Here is a 21,993-nt window from a genome sequence, read left to right as displayed (position 1 = left end):
GGGGAAAGTTCCTACGGTGAAAAAAATTAAATAAGTTTTAAAAATGGCGATACTGAGAGTGTTAGTCTATGTCTATGTTGAAAATTGGGCAATTGACAGTTTTCCGCAGGCATCTCGAAATAACGCGCTGTACATCACGACGTATGCTGTAAAATCATATTTTGACTTCAAAGTGCTTCAAAAAATGAAAAGATTCATGAAACAAAAATCACGATTTCGTGAACTGAACGATTTACGTAAACCGTGACCAAGTTCCTGAAATTAAGAATAATAAACCTCGTGTTCACGAAACTATTTGTGTTTCCAAATAACTAGTTCGCCCCAATATATACAATATATACAATTTGGATATGATTCTTGATCATAATTTGAGAATACACCGCTGGCAGTCAAGCAATGTTCATAATTTTAGGAGCTTTTTCGCGATTTTGGTGATTTCTCATCACGTTTCCGTGCTTTATTCATGACATTCACATCGAATGTTTTGTCATACTAGCGGAATTTATGTTTATGATTTCAGGATCTTAGCCCCAATTTTCGTAATTTTTATTCATTTTATTGTGATATTTTAGTCATGAATAGAGTGATTCATGTTCATGAATGATGTGATTTATATTCATGATTTCGAAAGGTTTTTAATAATTTTAATAATTCCTTTTCACATTATTGTGATATTTTAGTCGCGAGTAGAGATTTATGTTTATCTATGTTCATGATTTAAGTATTAGTCACGATGTTTGATATTTTTGTTGCGAGTTGTGATTTCCGTTCATGACTTCAAGATCTTAGTCACGATTGTTGTAATTTCGAATTTAACACGTGGAGTAATGTGACTCATGTTCATTACATTAACAGTTTTATCATGGTATTCGTAACTTCTCTTAGCCCTATCGCGATCTGTTATTTTTTGTTACTATCGGTTTTTTTATTCTGAGTAACGTGACAATAAGAACTGGGAACATAAATGTTTGACTGATTCGCGGTATCTCATTCTATGAACTATACAGCGAACGCGATTTGATACTAGAAATCATTAATCAGTTCACGAATACATGAATAATATTATATGATTTTGTATGCTATTTCACGATCACGAATGGTAAATCGTGACCATTATACTGAATGAATTTGTGAAGTATTTCACGAGCACAAATGTTAAATCGTGACTATTATTCTAGGAGTCATGAATCAGTTCACGAATGCATGAATAATATTTTCTGATTTCCTGAACTCTTTTACGAGCATGAATAGTAAGTCTTGACTATTACCTATACTAGGTAATAGTCACGAATACTATACCACTTCACGAATACTTGATTAATATTTCATGATTTTGTAAGCTATTTCACGAGCACGGATGTTGGATCGTGACTAATACATTTAGGAATCATGAATTAGTTCACGTGGGTTGAATGGGTATATGAATAAAATTCCGTTCCTAGTTTCGTAAAATAGTTCTCGAGAAAATATCCAGAATGTTTTGATTTTGTAAACTAATATTCCTAAATCTATGAATAATTATTCGCTATATAGTTATCTTCAATACCAGTGTTCGTTATAATTTGGTAATAGTATAATATTAGTATTAATTGTAGCAATAAGTACTGAAATATATCATTTGGATATTTGTTATCTGTTGATGCAAAATATGAAAAGGTTTTATGCCTGCGAACAGGTAGACGAACCCTGTCAAAGAGGAGGTAGTTAGGTAGGGCAGATCGATAAGAGTTTCAGTTGACATATGTCCTCTTTCAGTCAGCTGCGACTGATGGTGAATGCAAACGTTTCCACTCCAGTATCTTCACTGGCTGGAGCAAGGGGTCTTTAAAACAGACAACTCTATGTGTCCGGAGATCCTTGCAATTCAAACTCGAATAGGAGACGACCCCACAAACTTCAACCCGATTTGCTGGTACATATACTCTGTACTCATTCGCAGAGATGCCAGGTACTTTTTTCAAATGTCTGCAATAATAATTTTAAAAGTCTGGGAAGAACAAAAAATGTTAGGAAAGCTAGTATAACCAAAAGCCTTTATATTCAAAAATCTGTAAATATCTGCAACCAAACTAAAAAATCTGCAAATATCTGCGTTATCGAAAAAATCTGCAGCTTAAATTAAAAGTCTGCCAATGGATAAACCTTGAACCAGGAATTCGATTTTCTTTAAACATCCATCTCACCTTGGGGCGAACCATTGACTGTCAGAGGATGTCATTTTTGCACGGGCCTGTTGCTCAGTGTACACTAGTAGAAAAACCGAGAAATGGGCATGTAATATAATAGCCGTACTGGGGACAGGCATAGCGTAGTTGGTAAATCGATTGCCTTGTACGCAGCTCACCTGGGTTCGATTCCCAACCCCGTACATATGGTTGAAGATTTTTCCAAAAGAGATTTCTCTAACCCGAAAAGAGGCGAATGACCTTAAGGTTGAAACCTCTACAATCAAAATAACAAAAAAATAGCCGTACTCAATTGGATAACGATATCCAGGCAGTTCACGAGAGACGAAACATTGCTACTGCTCTGCTGGTCGACTAACTAGTAACGCACGCACACAAAAGAAAAAAAGACTAGAGCCTCAAAAAAATGGAGAAAGCACAAGATAACCTTGAAAGCGGATAAGCACGATTCTTTATCGCTATACACTGCACGGACTGGAAAGATCGACTTTTCGCTCCGGGAGTCACCGTACGAATGGAACATTTCTTTTGTATCCAAATCCAAAGTAAAGTTTACACTTAATTGGCTCTGATTTTTTACCCGATGTACTAAAAACAATTGTTTAAAGAAAAAAGAAACCTTGTTTCAGACTTCTTTCGCACAGAATGCAGTTTTTAAAAATTATACCAATAAGAACAAAAGATTTATTCCAAAACATGCTTTCAATAGAATTAAACATTGACAACAGTTTCATGCAAAAACTGACCAACCTTCACTGATTTACAATCGGAGACATTCTACTGTGTCGAGATTCGACACGGCACATCCTTGTTTTCATCCGATTTATTTTCATCAACACACAAATCCTGCAACCGCAAATTTTCATCTAAACTTGTGGCTTCTATTACACTGGTTTTATATATTGATTTCGGTGAACCTACAAACAGTAAAACCAAAGCTGTGTATTTGCATCTGTAGAAGAACTAGGTCAAGTCACTCAAATAGGCAATGGACGGTGAGATAACTTCTGCTTATCTTTCTGATAAATTGTACCCAAGATCTGCTAAGGGTTGGTCTAGTTTGTAAGGTGATCAATTCATATTTATATAAATTTGTAGAATACTGTGTTTATCACGTTATTTATGTTCTTTTGTAATTTCAGGTCTAACACTGCACTACGCCGGTGCACTACTGTTTCGTTTGTTCCTTTCCGTTCTATCTGTTTTATGAACTAAACGTTGTTCTAACTACTACAGTACAGATTAATCGCACATTGTTGTTTGCAGTAAAACCACGTTAATACGAATTACCCAACTCACCAGTTTGTTATTGCAAAGTGTAGTTTGTTGTTCTCATTTATGTTATCTTTTGTATTTCAGGAGAATGTTGAACACATTTCATAACTCTAGTCTAGACATATCTGTAGTTTGGATTATATAGAACTGACTGCGTTTGAATGAGAATGTTTTAACAGTAGATTTTTTATGTTTTGATTCGTACAATAAAAGATGGATCAATCATCTAATTCGTTTGAGTTTTTCCTACCATCACAAGCCTTGAATGCATCTGTAAAATACTCATCACTCATTTCCAGACGTTTTCTGTTCGCCAGTAGCGGCGAACAAAGCACTAGCAATAGATGGCCACCATCATCGTTCAAATCTAGCTGACACACCGAAGCATGGCCGTAGAAGCATTGTAAAAACCATCACTACTGGAAACATTGCACGTCACCAAGACACTTCCACCCATCAGCATCACTTAGTGGATCACTTTCATCGCCATCAAAGAGTGAACATCAGCGTGAACCACGATTCTGTGCCCGTGGCGTTGACCGGAGGATCGGTAATCTCCGTCAATCACGTGCGATCGGCCGTGGCTACCGTTGGATCGAACAGTAGCTGCAACGGCACAGTCGGCGAACCCGACCTTAATAGTTTGCATGCATGTACCCTTAATCAGCTAGCGATCACCACGACTCCCGGTAACCGTAAACTGACAAGCAGTGAATTTTCAGATGATTCATGCTTCACCGATAGTTTGAATGCGCCGAAGCTAGACATACACGAGCTCGCAGTTCCAGAGCAGCTGGAACGAGAACTCAGATCTGCCCAATACGGAGGGCATTGCATTAATGAGCTCAAGTCTACAGCAGAATCGGTGAAAGAGGTAAACGTAGATAACTCGTGTGATTGTAGTGAATCAATATATCCCTATCGTCAGATCCGAGAGGAGAATGCTTGGCATGTATACGAGACGGTCGACTGCAAGGTTTTCCAATCCAAAGTGGAGTACTTTGAAACTTCGATTCATCGGACACCACTCACAGAAAACCACCAAAGTTTGTTCGGACACTTGAATGAGTGTACTCCGGAGTCTCTACGATCCGCGATTCTGAAGTCCAACTTTGACAACCAAGAATTAGTCCGACATGATTTGCTGGCGGATGATCGCACGAATCTAACCTCTTCAGATACGTTGGACTATCACCACATCCCAGTGATATCCACTATAGGCGCGTCGGCTATTAACGAGGAAGCCCCAAAGACTTCGGAAACCTGCAGCAGCTGCTGCTTCTGCAATCCAGAGTTGCACAAAAACTCTTGCAAATCATCCGCCAATTGCTTCTATTGCCAAGCCAAGTCTCAATCACCCAGTAAATCTTTTCCCAATCCTCCAACTCCTCCCAACATCCAAATGTCGCCCATTCCACCATCTCCAAAGACGCCAATCATGGAGCTTACACCAACTCCGACTCTCCAGGAGATTCCTTTACCTCCAAAGAAAGCTCCTCAACCGGAAAAACCTCAAAAACCTCAGGAGACTCCTAAGCCTCCACCGATCACACCCAAAGCTAGCAAGAAGCTAGCGACGGAAACATCGATAGAAATCAGTACCAGTCCCACTTCAATCAACGGTCTCTATAAGGAAACCACCAAGAAGACTGACCATACTCATACCAAAACGAAAAGCAAAGCCTCCGACACCGTCAGTACAAAGTGCACGACTTCCAATGAAAAAATTAAACGATCCTACGTACCATCGACAACGGCTGACTCGGATAAGTTGGAGGAAGTCTCTAAAAAACTGACTCGCAAAAAATCCGAGACCAGCGTCCTAAATCGACCCAAAAATATTAACAACCTCAACCGAAATTCCGCTATCGTTCATTCTGTGCAAAAGGAAATAAAGAACGAGCTAAAAACTCCCATTAAGGTGCTACCAAAAACCGCGAAAGAGCTTAACAATCGCAAGGAACGCGATAAGCAGATCGATCTGAACCTGCCGCTGGATCCTCCCCCAAAAAAGCACGAAAAATCCAAAACAACTCTCGGTTTCGAGAACTTCGTCAAAACCAAGCCAACACTGTGCGTTTCATCGCAAAGCTACGAAGAGTCGACCTCCTCCAGCTCGACCGACACCAGCCCGAATTCGAGCCCGTTCAAAAAATGTGCCGTTCTGCCACCGGCGGCTCGCTGGAAGCACAACAGCGAGCGGAACCTTACACAGCTAACGATGCAAAAAATCGCAACGGCCAGCAAGTGGGGAAACAAGTGGCGAAAAGCGGCCCGACAACACGAGCACTCCCCAGCGCCGGCGGGATACGAGCCCGAAAACCCGATAAGTCCGGCACGGCCGAGTCGACACGGAGAGCCACAATGCGGGAAGCCGACGGATGGTTCGAACGTAACTAGCGGGACGACGGCGTCGGCAGTTACGGCGGCGAGTTCCGCCGCCATCGTACCCAGCACCGTTGGAGGAATCAGCCACAGCACGACAACCAATCAAGGTACAGTAGGATTCATATTTTCATCTCATTGTGTTTGATAATGTTGCTTGATACCATTTACCGCACAGCCGCTTTTATGCCTTCAAATGAAAATGATATTGAATTTTCAAAATTATCTATAGATAACAGTTTGTAGATGGAACAAGACTTACGAGGCTATTTTTACTTGTTTTCATACTACAATATATTCTAGGTGACAAATTTATTATTATTCTCTAACTATATACCTACATAAATCTATTGATTACTTCTTCTCGTCAATTGCTCGTTCTTAGACCAACACTGTTTAGTCTCTCTCAATAAACACTCGTCATCTTCGAGTGCGGGTCGATTACCGTTTTCTTAATATCTACTGAACATCGCTTTAGTTGGCATCTCTTCCGGCATTTGTGGTACATGTCCAGTAGACTGGCCAGGAAAAAACTCATTTTTGAAAACTCAATCGGTCCACCCCTGAGTCGATTCCTAGTCCCACCAAGAGTGTCTACTCCAAATTTGAGCCAAATCGGACAATTCTAGCTACCGGACCAACGCGTTCGAAGGTTGTTTGAGATTTTTTGACAATTTACATGTATAAAACTCATTAACTTGCATTTTCACTGCTAGATGGCACTGTATGCATCATTGTGAGCGAAAATAAGAAAATAATTTTATTGCCTCCAACTTCGTCGAAGACTGCAAATCAGTTCAACTGCCATGAGAGAAGTTATTAAGTTATTAAGTTGTCAGAAGTCGATTTCTACGAATTCTATTTTTTTCGAAATTGGGGGCCGATGGGAGTCATTTTTGTCACTCTAATGTCAATCAATCACAATAGAGATTGATGTATTATATCAGCCGTCTTTTCATATCGTCCTTCATTTTCTTTTTAACCACCGAGTATTGGACGCTAGCATACTTTTTTTTTCATTTCTCGCATTGGCGCAGATGTGTTGATCCATGACAACAAAGTTCATTCATAAATATCTTGCTTCGGCGACTAACGAGCCCCAGCAAAAACAAAAAAATAAATAAACTGATCCGGATAGTGACGGCCGACTCAAATAAAACTCAAAAGATTAGAAAAGTGGTGGAATTTTTCGGACTAAAAGAAAAATCATATCTTCAGAAAACTTATTGAAGATATCCAAAGAAATAATGGAACGCTACTCTGCTGTGACCAAAATAGCAAAGACAAGTGCGGACAAATTCAGCAGTGTGATAGCAAATTCAAAGCAGGGAAACGATGTTGATTGCTGCCAATTCTTCACGAAAGACTATCTTTTCTACATCTCCGCTCGTTAAGTCGAGATCGATGGTGTCGCCACCAGTAAGAGTTTAATGTGCTGAACTAAATAATTGGTTTACTTCAAACGATAAAGCTACACACCTAGAAAAAATAGTGTAAATTTACGTCTTCTGACCCTGACATATACGAGCATCAAAAATGACTTAGTTTTACGTTTGCTTTTAATTTTACATAACGGTTAATTTCGTAAATCATGTAATTTTACTCCACATACAGCGTTTGTTCTGAATGGTAGGAAATGTAATTTTATGTTATTGCGCATGTAAAGTATATGTTTACGGCTTGTTGAATTGTGTCATGTTTACAATTACGTCAACGATAAAATTCAGATTTTTTTGGTGTGTAGCGGATTCCAAACGAATGCACTCAGTATTAGACGCAAGAAACGGAACAAGATAATAACCCCAACGAAATACATGCTAAAGAAAGTTACACAACCACCTTCAACGAACCTTTTAAACCCTTGTCTTCTGACAAGGGCGAGTCTGAAGATAGCTTTAGATAGCGGTAGTCGAGGCAGGAATCTGGACGAGCTCACAACGGCAAACGAAGTGAGGAGCGCGCTAATAAAGCAAAGTAACCTGGAGAAAGAGCTGATGTCAATCAGGTTGCGAAAAGCGTAAAGTAGCACACGATACGGTTGTCGCCAGCCACATCCAACCAGCTTATGTCGACCGGTAAGATCAAAGTCGGGTTGTCGTTACGATTGATCCCTAGAGCCACTAAACAAACGGAGAGGTGTTCCAGGTGCCTGGGGTTTGGCCATCAGGCAAGAAACTATAGAGGACTGGACAGATATGGTATCTGCAGAAAATTGAAAGAAAATTCTTGGCAAAACAGATTTCAGCTGCCAAGCTACGAAAACCGTTGTCAGTTAATACAGCTCGATACTCTAAGCATCCGGAGGGACTGCTCTCGAGCCCTGTTCGTCTCGGACTTACTGTCTGCCAGGGTGGTTTGCCCTACAATCCTCGGACGCCTCGATCTTCAAGCTCGCGTTCGAACTCTGCGCAATAACTCTCTTCTGCGAGTCCCGATCAGGAGCGCTGTTACCGGACTCCAGCGTGTGTTTAACAGTGTGGCGACGGCGTTTGACTTCAACTTGACAAGGAATTCGATAAAAACTAAAATAATGCGTATTCTGAAATGTAATTAGTTTAAGTAACCACCATTGTGGCCAAGGGGTCTGCTGGTGACGGTACAACAAATAAACAAATTTGGGAACAAGGGATAAATTGCTAGAGAATGCACAAAGCAACCGAGGTGCTTGGACCGCAAAAAGGATACAGTGCCCACCAAGCCATCCACTATAGCATTGGTCTGCGGAGTGAGGAATGGCGAGCAAAAGCTGAAAATAAGGGTCTTTGACAAGGATCTTTTTGTGGACGCTAAAAGCCTCGCTCCAATTCCGAATACAGATGAGCTGTTGGAAACATTAGCGAAGGCCTGTAATATAACAGTGTCAAGGAGAATGGAGCCGAGGAACTGCTGACGTCAGTCGCATTGGTAGAACGAAGCAAGATCTAAGGCAGATAGAGAAGAATGTAAGGTGAACTTCCGAGCGGCTAGGGCGGTTTTAAAACGCGACATAGTTGCTACAAGAAACTGTGCAGAGAAATAGACGCCAACCCCAGGGGTAATGCTAACCGTGTCGTGTTGGCCAGGATCAAGGGTCCAATGACGCCAATAGCAATGTGCGCTGACTAAATGAAAATTATTGTGAAGGTCTTCTCCCGAAGCACGGTTCAACCACATGGTTCCCCACACCGCACGTTGATGCAGACGGTGAAAATGCTGGCAACAATCGAGTCTCCAATGACGAGCTCCTTCTAGTAGCGAAAGGGCTGAAAGCAAAGAAAGCTCCCGGTCCGGACGGTCACCCTAACGTAGCCCTGGCGTTTCCGGACATGTTCAGGGGTGTTCTACAGAAAATGTCTGAACGACCCGGATGGATTAAAGGCCCAGAAGCTGGCGTTGCTGCCAAAACCATGGAAGCCACCAAGAGATCCAGCATCGTATCGGCCTATACTGGATACTCTGGAAAGGGTCATCATCAACAAGCTACGCTGAGAGTGAGAATTGACTACTGCAGAGGCACGGTGGACGCCATCCGCACAGTCATCGCTAGCACGGAGAAATCATTGAAGCAAAAGAGAAGGGGTAATCGCTACTGCGCCGTTGTTACGGATGCAAGGTTCTGAAAATCTATTTTCAGAACCAAGCACTGGTCTACGAGACAAATATGGGACAAAGGTCGATTAGGGTCACGGCGGGAGTACCTCAGAGCTCCATACTTGGCCCAATGCTCAGAACCATAATGTACAACGTGTTAACACTGCAACTGCCCAAGGGAGTCAAGATCGTCGGATTTGTTAAAAAACGTTTTCCTGAAGATAACCGGCGAGACCCTCGAGGAAGTAAAGATGTTGACGGCAAAGAAATTACACCTCGTGGAAGGTTGAAACCTGGATGGCTGGCCACAAGTGATGGTCAGCAACCGTAAAAAATCCAGCGTATCGTGATCAGCGTCGGCGGACACTCTATCGTGCGCTGAGGCATCTGTGTGTTATGGTCGACTACCAGTAAAATTACAACAACCATGTTGACTATGTATGTGAGAAGGCTGCGAGGACAACTAACGTATTGGCAAGGATCATGCCGAACATCGGAGGAGCAAGATGCAGCACGAGACGTCTCCTGGCAGATGTCATATCTTCAGTACTGACGTTTGGCGTACCGGCCTAGGCTCTGCGCTGAACTTAAAACGGAACCGGACGAAGTTAACAAGCAGTTTCGGCTAATGGCTGTTCTTGACTCGAGCGCGTACAGAACGATGTCGTCGGAGACGGTATGCGTAATTCCCGGGATTATCCCCATCTTCATCACTCTGGCTGGGGACTCAGTTTTTGTACGGGCACAGATGCTTCCGGAAGTACCTGCATCGGTTTGGATATGGTTCGGTATCTCTTTGCCCAGAGTGTGTGAACGTGCAAAAGTCGCTAGAATATGTGGTCTCGAATGCTCTAGGTTTCAAGGAGAGCTGTGCTACGATGAGCATATCTGGGGTGCGATCAACAGAGTAGTGTCGCGTATACTCTACGAGCTACAGAGAATATACCAGTAGCGCATGGAGTGTCGTTGGCATTACCCTCGCTGTGTTACGTGAATCTCAGGCACAGTGGACGTTTGTTTCTTCGCAAATCGTGGTATTCAAATGATAGTAATGTCCCTAATACCCCTCTGATCGACCATGGTTCGAGTAGCACAAATTAATCTTCAGCATAAACGTAGTTGAATAAAGTACAAGAGTCGCTCTTGGGCTGCATCCGAACATGCCAACGATTGGTGTAGCTTGCAAACTTTCGTTGAAACAAAGACTTTTCTGCCGGATGTGAGTCCAAAAATGTCAAAGAATTTGTTGCATTTTTCCAAGAACAATTGCAGTATTCTAGTCAAAGCACTTACTGGACATTGCAAACTCAATCATCACATAGCTACTGTTAAGCGCGTTGAGCATTATCCATGTGATCTTTGTGAATCCAATTACGTACTCGGATTTTTCGTTCTCCATACCTAGATGGACCTATGTACAGAGAGCTGAAACCGAAGGATAGTTTTAGCCGTATTTGTATGACAATATCACTTCGTGTGTTGTCATTCTGTTATCTCAATATTCCCTCTGGGGTGTCCGCTCACTGCTTAAATAAAAATTCCAAATCCCTCCGGGGATTGGAAGTTTAATTCCTGCTACTATAGCACCTGTAGATCGTTCAGCATCCCTCCGGAGGTGCAGAATGCTCTGTTTTAATTGGTCTGTGTCGTTATTTTCCTTACCCCTAACCTTACCACTTCCTCAATCCTTCCCATCAGGAAATGATGAAAAGACGATTCTTGGCAAGGCACAAATCTCCGATCAGCATGGGGAACGTGCCATTTGAGCCAGACGCTACAGATTCCTGACTAATTCCACCTTCCTTTTTCCGAAGAGTCCCAATCATGCTGCCATTTAGCCATCGGGTCAGCTCTCATTGTTTTCCGTATTACCCTGATCCCCTTCCGCTTGTAGCACTCGTTATCTTCCACTAGGATGATGCCGATAGGGATCATTCCAGCGATAACACAGACTGCCTCTGATGAGATGATCCTGTACGCGCTCGCGACCCGCATGGCCATGAGCCTGAACGTACTACTCAGCTTTACTCGGTTTCGCTGTCTCCAGCGCTTCAACCCAGTCCGGGCCTCCGTACCTCAATATCGACGATGGGGGGGGGGCGTAGCATCTACATATAAAGATCCCAATAATTTTGGCAATCATGAAGCCTTCGTATGAGTTTGAGACCACAACAGTTGCTGTGCAGTGTCGCAATGATTGAGGTTTAATGTGGTCACTTCCATCACTTCTGGCACTCCATCGCCTTTTTGTACGCTGATGGGCATAATAAGCCTCCCATCATGTGGTCTTTCCCACCTTCCATTGTGCAGAACATGCACATCGGTTGTTTTGTGCAGTCTCTTGCAAAGTGCCCACGCAGCTTTGCGCAGTGGCGATATCGTAACCAATGAGGTACAACCGAGGTGCGATTATTACTAGTTGAAAACTAATTTGAAGCATCAGCCTTCAGTGAACATACTGACCACCGAACCATGATTCGGCCTTTTTCCAACAGTTTATTAGCTTCAATTGTGGAAAGCCGTATCGACGCCGTCTGCGTACCGCCGTACGCCTTCCTCATCAGGATTACCATTGGTGTATCTCCCAGATCACATTGTTCCTTCAGCGCACTTCTCAGCTGTTGTTATCAAGTCCAGGTTCCTGCATTCAATTACTGTCTCGTGAGCTTGGGCCCGGTTACGGTTGTCTCCTCGCCCACCGATTTTACAATGAGTGTCTTGAAGGGCACGTCTTGACCGTCGGGTCTATTTTCAACTCGAAGAGCGTCTCACCTTTCTGAGTACGACGAGTTTTCATCACATTCTCCCCTAACCAGGCATGCACAAGAACGGTGCTGCTCCGTGTCCTATTCCTGTGCACTGACTCGTAATGTGTCAGAGCTAAATTCATTGCGCTAGTGCTTGTGCTGGTTTCCGATGAGCTAGAGTTAGCAAGTAGCGCAAGCACCAATGAGCGAGAGCTGTCGCTAGCACGCTGCACGGAGATATAGCTCAGCTATAGCAAAGTAGAATAAAAAACAACGCGTTAGTGTGAGTAATGATTCCTTGCCTGCATCGTTTTTTTCCGCAACCTGCCACACATTTACCAACCCATTTTTCTTGCTTACACTAGTGCACCGTTCTAGCTCATCAGACAAGCTTACCGTTATAACGGAACTCTGGCGTGGCGGACTTTTCTTTCTCGCGCTACTCGTGGGATTAATGTGTGAAGTAAATAAAAATAAACAAAATAAACAAACGGAGGTGCCGAACCCCTTTGCTAGATGTGGTTTGGCGAGGTTTACCACCCCCCCCCCCCCGTGGGGAGAGTAGTGGAGCGACGAGTGCTGTATCCGAAAGCACCAGTGACCCCCCAGCAATGGTAGAAAAAAGCCCTACCAACGCGCTGGACGGGCCACTATCCGCAATGCGTAAAGTGGTGGAGCAGCTCGATGCAATAATCGAGTTCACTAGCGCAAAGCAAAATATAAGCAAGGAGCTGAAACAGAGCCTGCTGGTGCTCTGGAAAGCTGTTCGTGTCGCAAGACAGGAACAGCAGGCTTACGCCAAGAGGGTGGAATGTCGGGAGAAGTTCGACAGAGGAACCCAGACAGTGGCCTCCAAGAGGGAGGGAAGAGAGAAGGCCTACATAGGTACCCAAACAGGGGCCCACCCCTTCCCCTTCTATGGAGCAGCCATGTCGCTCGAAACGGCGGCTGAGTTCCCCTCGAAGGGCAAAGGCAAGGCAAGCGCAAGACGGCGTCGAACGCGAAGCGCCCTAGGAGGTCACCAGGTGAGGGTAAAAAACCAACACCACACGGTGTGTAACCGTCACGACCAAACGCCGTTTGGTCGAGGTAAACCGGGGCGAGAATGACCCCGCTGGGCAAACAGAAGGTACCAGCAACTCGGTGCAACCGGGACAGGGGGCGTAAACCCCTGGACGCTGGTTACCAAGAAGAAGCCGGCACCGACACCGGATGTACTGGGGCCCGCGAAGAAGGCCAAGGACATAGGCGACATGGTTAAAAACCGACAAGGACAAATACGCCGACGTCTTAAAGTCGATGAGGGCGGCTGAAAGCCTCTCGGCCCTTGGGCAACACGTGTGTAGCGTGAGACACACCAACACAGGAGAAATGATTCTGGTGCTGAAGCGAGGCGCACAATCTAGTGCGGTGTACAAGGCCTTGGCCCAAGAGGTCCTTGGTGAAGGCGTCCAGGTCAGGTCGCTAGGGGCGGAAATGACTCTCCAGTGATAGCATCTGGACGAGTTCACGACCGCAGAAGATGTCGTCGCAGCCGTCAAGGAGCAATGCGACGTGACAATCGAGCGGGCCTCTGTGCGTTTTAGAGAGGGGCCCTCCGGCACCCAAGTAGCCTATCTCAGGCTACTGAAGGCGGATGCCAAAAAGGTTACCGTGAAAGGTAAACTGAAGATCGGTTGGTCGGTATGCCCAATTAGCATACCCCAGCCGTCTTCAGTGGATAGGTGCTATCGGTGCCTTGAGTCGTGCCATAAATCTTACGAGTGTAAGGGCACAGACAGGAGCAAACTATGTCGTCACTGCGGCGAGGAGGGGCATAAGGAGCGGGGTTGCACTAAGGCGCACAAGTGCCTTATCTGCACCGCTAAGAAGCAAGCCCGTAATCATGCTATGGGCGGACCTTCGTGTCCCTTCGGTGAGGCAAATAAGAAGAAGCCGTGAACGTTACACAGCTAAATCTTAACCATTGTGCAGCAACCCAACAGCTGCTGTGGCAGTCGGTCTCGGAGTCGAGGACAGATGTCGCCCTCCTATCAGACCCGTACAACATCCCTGCCGGCAACGGCAATTGGGTGTCGGACGGGTCTGGAATGGTGGTAATCTGTACAACGGGACGGTTCCCGGTTCAAGAGCTAATACACTCCTCCGCCGGGGGTGTTGCGATTGCCAAGATCAATGGTGTGTTCAATTGCAGCTGCTACGCTCCACCAAGGTGGCCCATAGAACAGTTCAACCAGATGATCGACAGGCTCTCGTCAGACCTAGTGGGCCGGAAACCGGTAGTCATAGCGGGAGACATTAACGCTTGGGCAGTGGAGTGGGGCAGCCGCTGTACAAATAGCAGGGGCCAAGTGCTAATGGAGGCGCTTACGAAACCCGATACTGTGCTAGCTAACAATGGCTCCGCTAGTACATTCCGTAGAAACGGGGTGGAGGCGTGGATTGACGTAACATTTGCCAGCCCGAGACTGGTTCCAGGCATGGAATGGAGGGTAGACGAAGGCTACACCCATAGCGATCATTTAGCAATCCGCTTTAGGATCAACTGTGGTGTGCAGCATCCGAGGGCGGGAGATCCCTGTCAGGTACGCGGGTGGAAGTCCAATCACTTCGACAGCGACAGTCTAAGTTCTACCACGCGCGTGCGACGCCACTATGCCGAGAAAAACCCTGGAAAAGGCAGAAATTGGTGCTGTTGCCGAAGCCCGGGAAGCTGCCAGGCGTACAAACCAATCTGTCTGATCGACACGACTGGCAAACTGCTTGAGAGGGTCATCTTCAACAGGCTAACCCCGTACGCAGAAGGTACGGACGGCCTGTCAAGCAACCAGTTTGGCTTTCGGAAGGGTAAGTCCACAGTGGACGCTCTCAACTCAGTGATAAAGACAGCCGAGATAGCGATCCAACGAAAAAGGTGAGGCATTCGATACTGTGCGTTAGTGACACTGGACGTGAAGAACGCATTCAACAGCGCAAGCTGGGATGCCATCGCGCTCTTGTTACACCGGCTTAGCCTACCGGTGCGTCTGTATCGAATCCTGGAAAGCTACTTCCAGAACCGCGTACTGCTATACGAGACCGATGCCGGTCAGAAAAGGGTTCCGATCACCGTCGGAGTCCCGCAGGGCTCGATCCTAGGCCCGGCGCTATGGAACCTCATGTATGACGGGGTTCTGAGACTGAAGTTCCCTCCTGGGGTCAAGATCGTCGGCTTTGCCGACGACGTACCCTTGAAGGTCTACGGGGAGTCAATCCCCGAGGTAGAACTAACTGCAGAACACGCGATCAACACGGTGGAGGAATGGATGAGCGCGAGAGGCCAGGAGCTCGCTCAACATAAGACGGAGGTAGTTATCGTGAACAACCGCAAGTCGGCACAACATGCAGTTATCCATGTGGGAGAAGTCGTGATCACCTCACAGCGGAGCCTGAAGTCTCTCGGAGTCATTATAGACGATAAGCTGACCTTCGGCAGCCATGTCGACTATACATGCAAGAGAGCGTCGACTGCTGTTGCGGTACTATCGAAGATGATGTCCAACAGCTCAAAGGTGTGCGCCAGTAGACGTAAGCTACTATCCTACGCTACTACGCCGTATCTATCCTCTGGTACGGCGGCCCGTCATGGTCAAGAGCACTGAGGGTAACCAGTTACCTACAGAAACTGGAGAGCACCTACCGCGTGATGTGCCTTAGAGTGATATCTGCCTACCGCACGGTATCACACGATGCATCCTGCGTGATAGCGAGCATGATGCCAGTCGGGCTGGTCATTCGGGAAGATGAGGAGTGTTTCAAGCTACGTGGAAATAGAGGATCCCGCGAGCGCACCAGGGTGACCTCGGTCGCCAGATGGCAGCGTGAGTGGGATAACTGCTCGAAAGGTAGGTGGACCCACCGGCTGATACCTAGCATATTGAGCAGGGTGGGAAGACCCCATGGGGAAGTTCACTTCCACCTGACACAATTCCTGTCAGGCCATGTGTGTTTCCGACAGTATCTCCACAGGTTCGGGCACGCGGAGGTCCCCGCCTGCCCGGACTGCCCAGGTGTAGACGAAACTGCCGAACACATACTGTTCGTATGTCCTGATACCCTTATTCAGCGGAAGTGTCAATCGGTGAAGAAGTGGAACGCAGTTTCGACTGAAACCACCCAGATTGCCTGTAGGCTACAGGTAATTTGGTGAACCGAGCAACAGACGACGGGCACGGCTAACTAGTGATTGGTTAGTTGGAGCGAAAAAGGCCGAGCGCAAAAAAAGGGAGTGAATGGTCTGTTCATGCTGAGGCAGGTTTGGCGCAGCGACTGGCAACCGCTTAAGGGGTAAACCCAGCCAACCCGAAGCAAGGCAGAAGAGCGAGTGTATAGACGTATAAGTGGACTGCCTCATGCCAAGATGGGAGGGTCGTAGCGTAGTATGTTGGGACTTAGCTATCGATGCCTCGTTGCGTGGCATAGGAGTGAAAGGGTGAGCATCCAAGTCAGTCTCACACGGTATGTTAAGGGTGAGCACGAAAGTCAGCCTCACATGGTATGTCAGAAGTGGGGCCTAAGAAAAATGTCCCACATGGGATTCCAGGGGGAGTAACAGAGGTATAATAGATTGGCACGATTGAGAGTGAACCAGGTGATAGGGTGAGCACCCAAGTCAGCCTCACATGGTATGGGTGAGGCGAGCACACAAGTAAGCCTAGCAGGGAATGAGTAAGGTGAGAACACAAGTCAGCCTCATGTGGAGTGTTAAAGAGTGAATCAAGGTGCGATAGAGAGAGCACCCAAGTAAGCCTCATACAGGACGTATGAACGCGTGAGCGAGAGTGAATGAGTACATCAAGTACAGCCACCCCCCCCCCCCCCCCCAGAAGTAATACCGAGAGGTAGTTCCTGGGGGGAACGATGGCGGAGCCCAATGGAATTTAGTCGGTATTAATGGCAGCATCACCATTCGAGCCCGACTCGCCCCCAGTGCACACCGTGCGGTAGCTTGGACCCTACCAATAGCACGTGTACTGGGTTAGTACGTAAACAGTCTTCTGCATTATAAGAAAAAGACAAGCTTACCGTGCCAGCTCATTAAGTTAACTCGTGCTAGCTCACCGAGCTTGCTCGTTCCAGCTTACTGAGCTTAGCTCATGGTGCTAGCCCATCGTACTAACTTGTTGTGCTAGATTTTCGATTCCAACAGCCCGAGCACGAAGGTTACCAAGCACGAGCGGTGTCCGTGCTTATTGCCTTTGGTTCGTTCTAAAGCGCTCAGCTGCAGTCCTACGTGGGGTGTGCTATTACCAGTTCTGGGTGTAAACGTCATAGGTCCCTTGGAGCTTCTGCTGCATTTCATGCTGTTTTTAGTCGAACTCGAGGTGGCCACCTGGTTCGATACTGGTGATCTCGCAAGTTTCCCGCTTCTTGCGAACACGATCACCTCTACTCATGCTGCTGGGATGCAGTCGTCGTCGTTATTTTTTTTTGTATTTTTTCTGTATTTGTTTTTGAACTTTGTGTGTGTATGTATGTGTATGCGTGTGTATGTGAGTATGTGGGAAAAAATGTCACCTCTGCTTCTCAGAGATGGCTTGACCGATTTGCATAAACTTAATCTCAAATGAAAGGTACAACCTTCCCATCGGCTACTCTTCAATTTCTTATTATTTGGACTTCCGGTTCCAAAGCTACGGCTTGAAGAGTGCGGACACACAGCAAATTCCCATATAAACTGAAATTAAAAATGCTCAAAGGGGGGAGTAAAAGAAAATTTCAAAATAAAATTTGTATTTTTGATGCCAAATGACTTTAAAATCCAGGTTTTTTAATCAATAAATTACAGTTGACTTGAGAATTAAATACATTACAGTAAATGTCTATTCATGGAGTTTTCGTATATGGTAACCCTACCTCTACAAAATTGCCTCGATCAATATCTGTACATTGACTGTTTTTTTGTATCCAAGTGAGTTTACACATTACTTAAGTTTCATCTTTTAATTGTTACAGGTTGGACGGTAACAGTGGCAGGCAACTACAATCCAGACATGGCACCCGATGTCGAGATGCGCCTTAGTTTTCCGAAGCAAACGAATGGAGGATCCGCTGGCAAAGCCCCATTGGTTAATAGTATTGCACAGGGTAGTGGTAGCGGTAGCATCGGATCCAAACGTACCGATAACCATTCAGCGGTCAACGGACACGAGAGCAGCTATCAGTCCAATAGCCTCGCTGGCAGTCGGAAGCAGTACGCCGAGGAAGCGCATCACATTGCGGCTCGCGGTGGACCAAACTATGCCCTGCTTGATAGTGACAGTTATGGAATTAGTCAGAGTTCTGCTCGAGCAGCGCTTCCACATGCAGCCGGATTGAATCCCAAACGATCGCTTTCACGTTCCGATGGAATAGGTAACTATGGGGTATACCAGCGTCAAACTTATGGGGATTAATTGTTCATCCTCTTTTCAGCAGCTAGCAAGGACAATCGTCTTCCAAATGTTGGCACATCGACCAACGTTCCGGCAAGACAGAACGGCAAAAAAGCGGTCAAGGTATCTGAAAAGATTATTAGTCGAACACGCAGTGCAAAATAAATTTATCTGGCTAATGTGAGTCGAAATTTTTGTAGCTGAAAAATGTTAGAGAATTGTATCACTTTAAAAGTATTTGCAAAATCATTCAAACAATATATCTTTACAGACATTCCTAGGTGAAAACGATAGGTAAATTGGCAAATTGGACCGTTATATTTATGTGTGTGACTTCTAAATAGACTGCTGCAACGCATGTAAAAGTCTGCCTCATGTGAGCGGTGTTTCATCACCAACTTTAACTTTAACTCAAATTTTTGTTTTAAATGATGATAACAGTTGGTCATTGTTGCTCTTCATACAAGGAACCATCCGTCTCCACAATAATTTAATCAAAGGAGAAGAGTGGTTATCAGTGACACATTGTAAAAAAATGCTCCTCTACTATTTAGTTTCAATGTATACCTGTGATTCTAAGTGTAAATCGTAGCTTATTTCATTAAAACATTTTTCTCGACTTGTTCCCCACACTAATCACTAATCAACGTGCTGCGTGTTTGTGCTTCCTCCTGCTTGCCATGTACAAACCGCTAAACAAACCATTCATCATGCCTTCCCCTCCTTAGCAGACCGTGGAATGTAGCGTCGTAACGTCCGCTACCTCAAGAACCATCGCCAATAAGTATCACATGCTATCCCATCAGCATCAACTATCGCACGAACAGACCCGACACCAGCAACCGTATCCACATCAAATCAACCCGTCTTCCTCATACAACCATCAGCAACAGCAGCACCACCCGCACACCGTAGGTCCTCCACCGGGGACAACAACGACGACTACTGCCAGCATGAATGGAGGTGGTGGAAAACGCGGCGGCCGACAACGCGCCATTTCCATCCAATCACTTCATCATACATCATTGCAAAATGGCGGTGGTGGCAAGTTCCTCTCATCCAACTCGCATCAGACTCGCTATCATGATCCGTCTGCCGTAGACTATGGGTAATGAAATTGGTTGCTTTCTGTTAATTGGGCTTCAACCGTCCACACTGGAATAATTCTTCCGACTTCATTTTCCAGCTCGCTTAGCTTTATAGATTTGTAAACTTACAAATGCCGTCGAATCCATTCTTATGATTGTGTGATACTGATATGAAGACGTATGATGTACTCTAGTAAAGCAAAAAAGCAAATTGTTACTCGAAAATATTCAAAGTATCAATCACTTCGAAGGACGGCTTCGAACTGGCTCAAAGTGAATTCCCCACTTCGAACTCGACCGCTGTAACTATAGCTTGAAAAATTCTCTGCACCTTTCCAGAAGCAATGTGCACCAAACCGGCAACCGGCGGATGTCGTTGGAGAGCATCTATAGTGGACCGCACCTGGACCACCTGTCGGTGATGGGTAACGCGATCGCACCGGAGCACAAACCCAAGGTACCGACGATGAGCGAGCGGGATCTGACGCGGAAACACCACCCCTGCTACGTCCGAACGCAGCCATACTTTTCGTAGATATTCACTGCAATAATGGTCCTACAGTTAATTGAAAAATATCATCTAATTACTCTAGTTAAGGCCAGGTTTAGTTTTACCTTAGAAGGAGGAAGAAGTTTTAGTCGAGCGTTGAATTGTTGTTTTTTTGTTAGTAGAACATTTTGAATGGGGGAACAACACCACGTGAAAAGCATTTAAATTGTTCATTGTAGGAAAAAACAGTTACGTTTAGATTTAGTTGCATAGTTCAGATAAAAACCATAAGACACCCGCGAACAATGTAATTTGAAGGAAAAAGTATTACCTATATTACCAATGTTTGATGATATTATATTGTACAAGTATGGTAAAATATACTCGTAAAATACATACGTATAAATCTCACTCAAAAAGAAACTACTTTCAATTGGGATGAGGTGGATTGCACTGTACCAGGTCGGAGACAAGCGTCGTAGCCTACATTCGTGTATCTTCAGCGAACTTTAATTACTTCCTAATTAAACTAATTAAATTTAAAACATGGTTGGTTGATAAGAGAAAAAACTATTATGGAAATGACGACGAACATTTCCTCTTCGTTTAATCCTCTGCTGCCCAACCCCGTCGTGTGGCGGGTTTCGGCAGAATCACTGTAAAATCTACAATGCACGATTTTGTATTGTCAACCCAAAAGCTTCACAACATTTCCACCTCTCATATAAATACATTACTGCTTGTAGAAATAATTATATAAAATGATATTTGAGTTTAAAGTTGGAAACTTAAGGAAAACGAAAAAAAAAGTAAAAATGAGTGGTAAATCACTTTATAGTAGTACCTTACCGTATAATTGAACTTACCACACCAAAAGACGGTGTTGGGCACCAGAACGAAAAAAATGCTTTCTCAATTTTCGACTAAACCTAAACCACTGGCAAATGATCGAGAAATTATTCAAGATTTATTAACCATACTTGTTGGTCAGAGCAGAAAACCGGTTATGGCTTTACAAAGAAATCCCATCACTATGGTCCCAAAGCTGTATTTAGTAAGACAAAACTGTTTGCGCCAAAACCGTTGGTTTTAGATATATAGTATCTTCGGCAAACTTTGTTAGTACTTTCTTGCCGATTTTTTTATATTAGTTGAATTAGGGTGGTCCTTGTAATTAGGGTGTTCAAAGTATCAACTTCTTAGATATGTAAAATTCAGCTAAATAGTGTTCTACAAAGTTACAAATCAATCAAATTGAAGCAATTTTTCTTAAGAAACTATGTGACTATCTCTAATGGTTCATGTGCTATGATTTTTGCAATATTTAAAGTAGGGTGGCTCTTTAAAAATTGGTTATCTATTCATATCTTTTTATGTGTTAATTTCTCGCTAAAGCTTTGTTGTAGAGGTTTTTAGAACTTTTGTAAATACACATTTTTGCCGAAACAATGAAGTTTCTATCTCTTTTGTTTGCATAGTTACAGGCGATTTTCAAAACAAAAATGGGTGTTTTCAAAGCTATATATCTTCCAACATTGCAAATAGATTTTCAATCTTTCAATTTAATTTGAAAAATCGGAACTTTTGCAGTTTTTGGTGAAAAAACTGCGGGAGCGTTATTTCTGTAAAATAAATAATTAATTTTTGAAAATGGTGTATTTTTCAACAAAAATCGTTCATAACTTTTCAAATAGACGAGATAATAACTTTGTTACTTCAGCAAAAATCTTCGCCATGCAAAGTTCTAAAAGTGCTGCAAACAAACTATTTACGATAAATCAATGTATGAAGTAACAAATGAGAAATAGTGATTTTAAGGGGTCACGTTTTCAACGTTCA

General features: G+C 44.5%; 1 protein-coding gene and 1 non-coding gene across 16 annotated transcripts in view; both read left to right on the top strand.

The window, feature by feature from the left end:
• Positions 1-20,550, top strand: part of LOC131684155 (uncharacterized) — a 527,188-nt gene extending 506,638 nt beyond the window's left edge. For 4 of the 15 annotated variants that reach the window (XM_058966757.1, XM_058966768.1, XM_058966769.1 and 1 more), the window contains 6 exons: positions 3,761-4,335; positions 4,390-5,956; positions 18,158-18,556; positions 18,617-18,699; positions 19,305-19,684; positions 20,004-20,550. In XM_058966757.1, the coding sequence (XP_058822740.1) occupies positions 3,761-4,335; positions 4,390-5,956; positions 18,158-18,556; positions 18,617-18,699; positions 19,305-19,684; positions 20,004-20,199 (3,200 nt within the window). In that variant the 3' untranslated portion in view covers positions 20,200-20,550. Of the gene's footprint in view, positions 1-3,760; positions 5,957-18,157; positions 18,557-18,616; positions 18,757-18,847; positions 18,871-19,304; positions 19,685-20,003 lie in introns of those variants that run through there. The other 11 variants (XM_058966759.1, XM_058966756.1, XM_058966754.1 and 8 more) reach the window with 11 other exon arrangements.
• On the top strand, positions 11,775-11,921 carry LOC131686451 (U4 spliceosomal RNA). The gene has a single exon (XR_009305114.1). It is a non-coding gene; the product is annotated as a U4 spliceosomal RNA (small nuclear RNA).
• Positions 20,551-21,993: the final 1,443 nt, after the last annotated feature.

This window comes from Topomyia yanbarensis, chromosome 2, assembly GCF_030247195.1.
Source record: "Topomyia yanbarensis strain Yona2022 chromosome 2, ASM3024719v1, whole genome shotgun sequence".
Lineage (NCBI taxonomy): Eukaryota > Metazoa > Arthropoda > Insecta > Diptera > Culicidae > Topomyia > Topomyia yanbarensis.
This window is presented reverse-complemented; position numbering and strand designations above follow the sequence as displayed.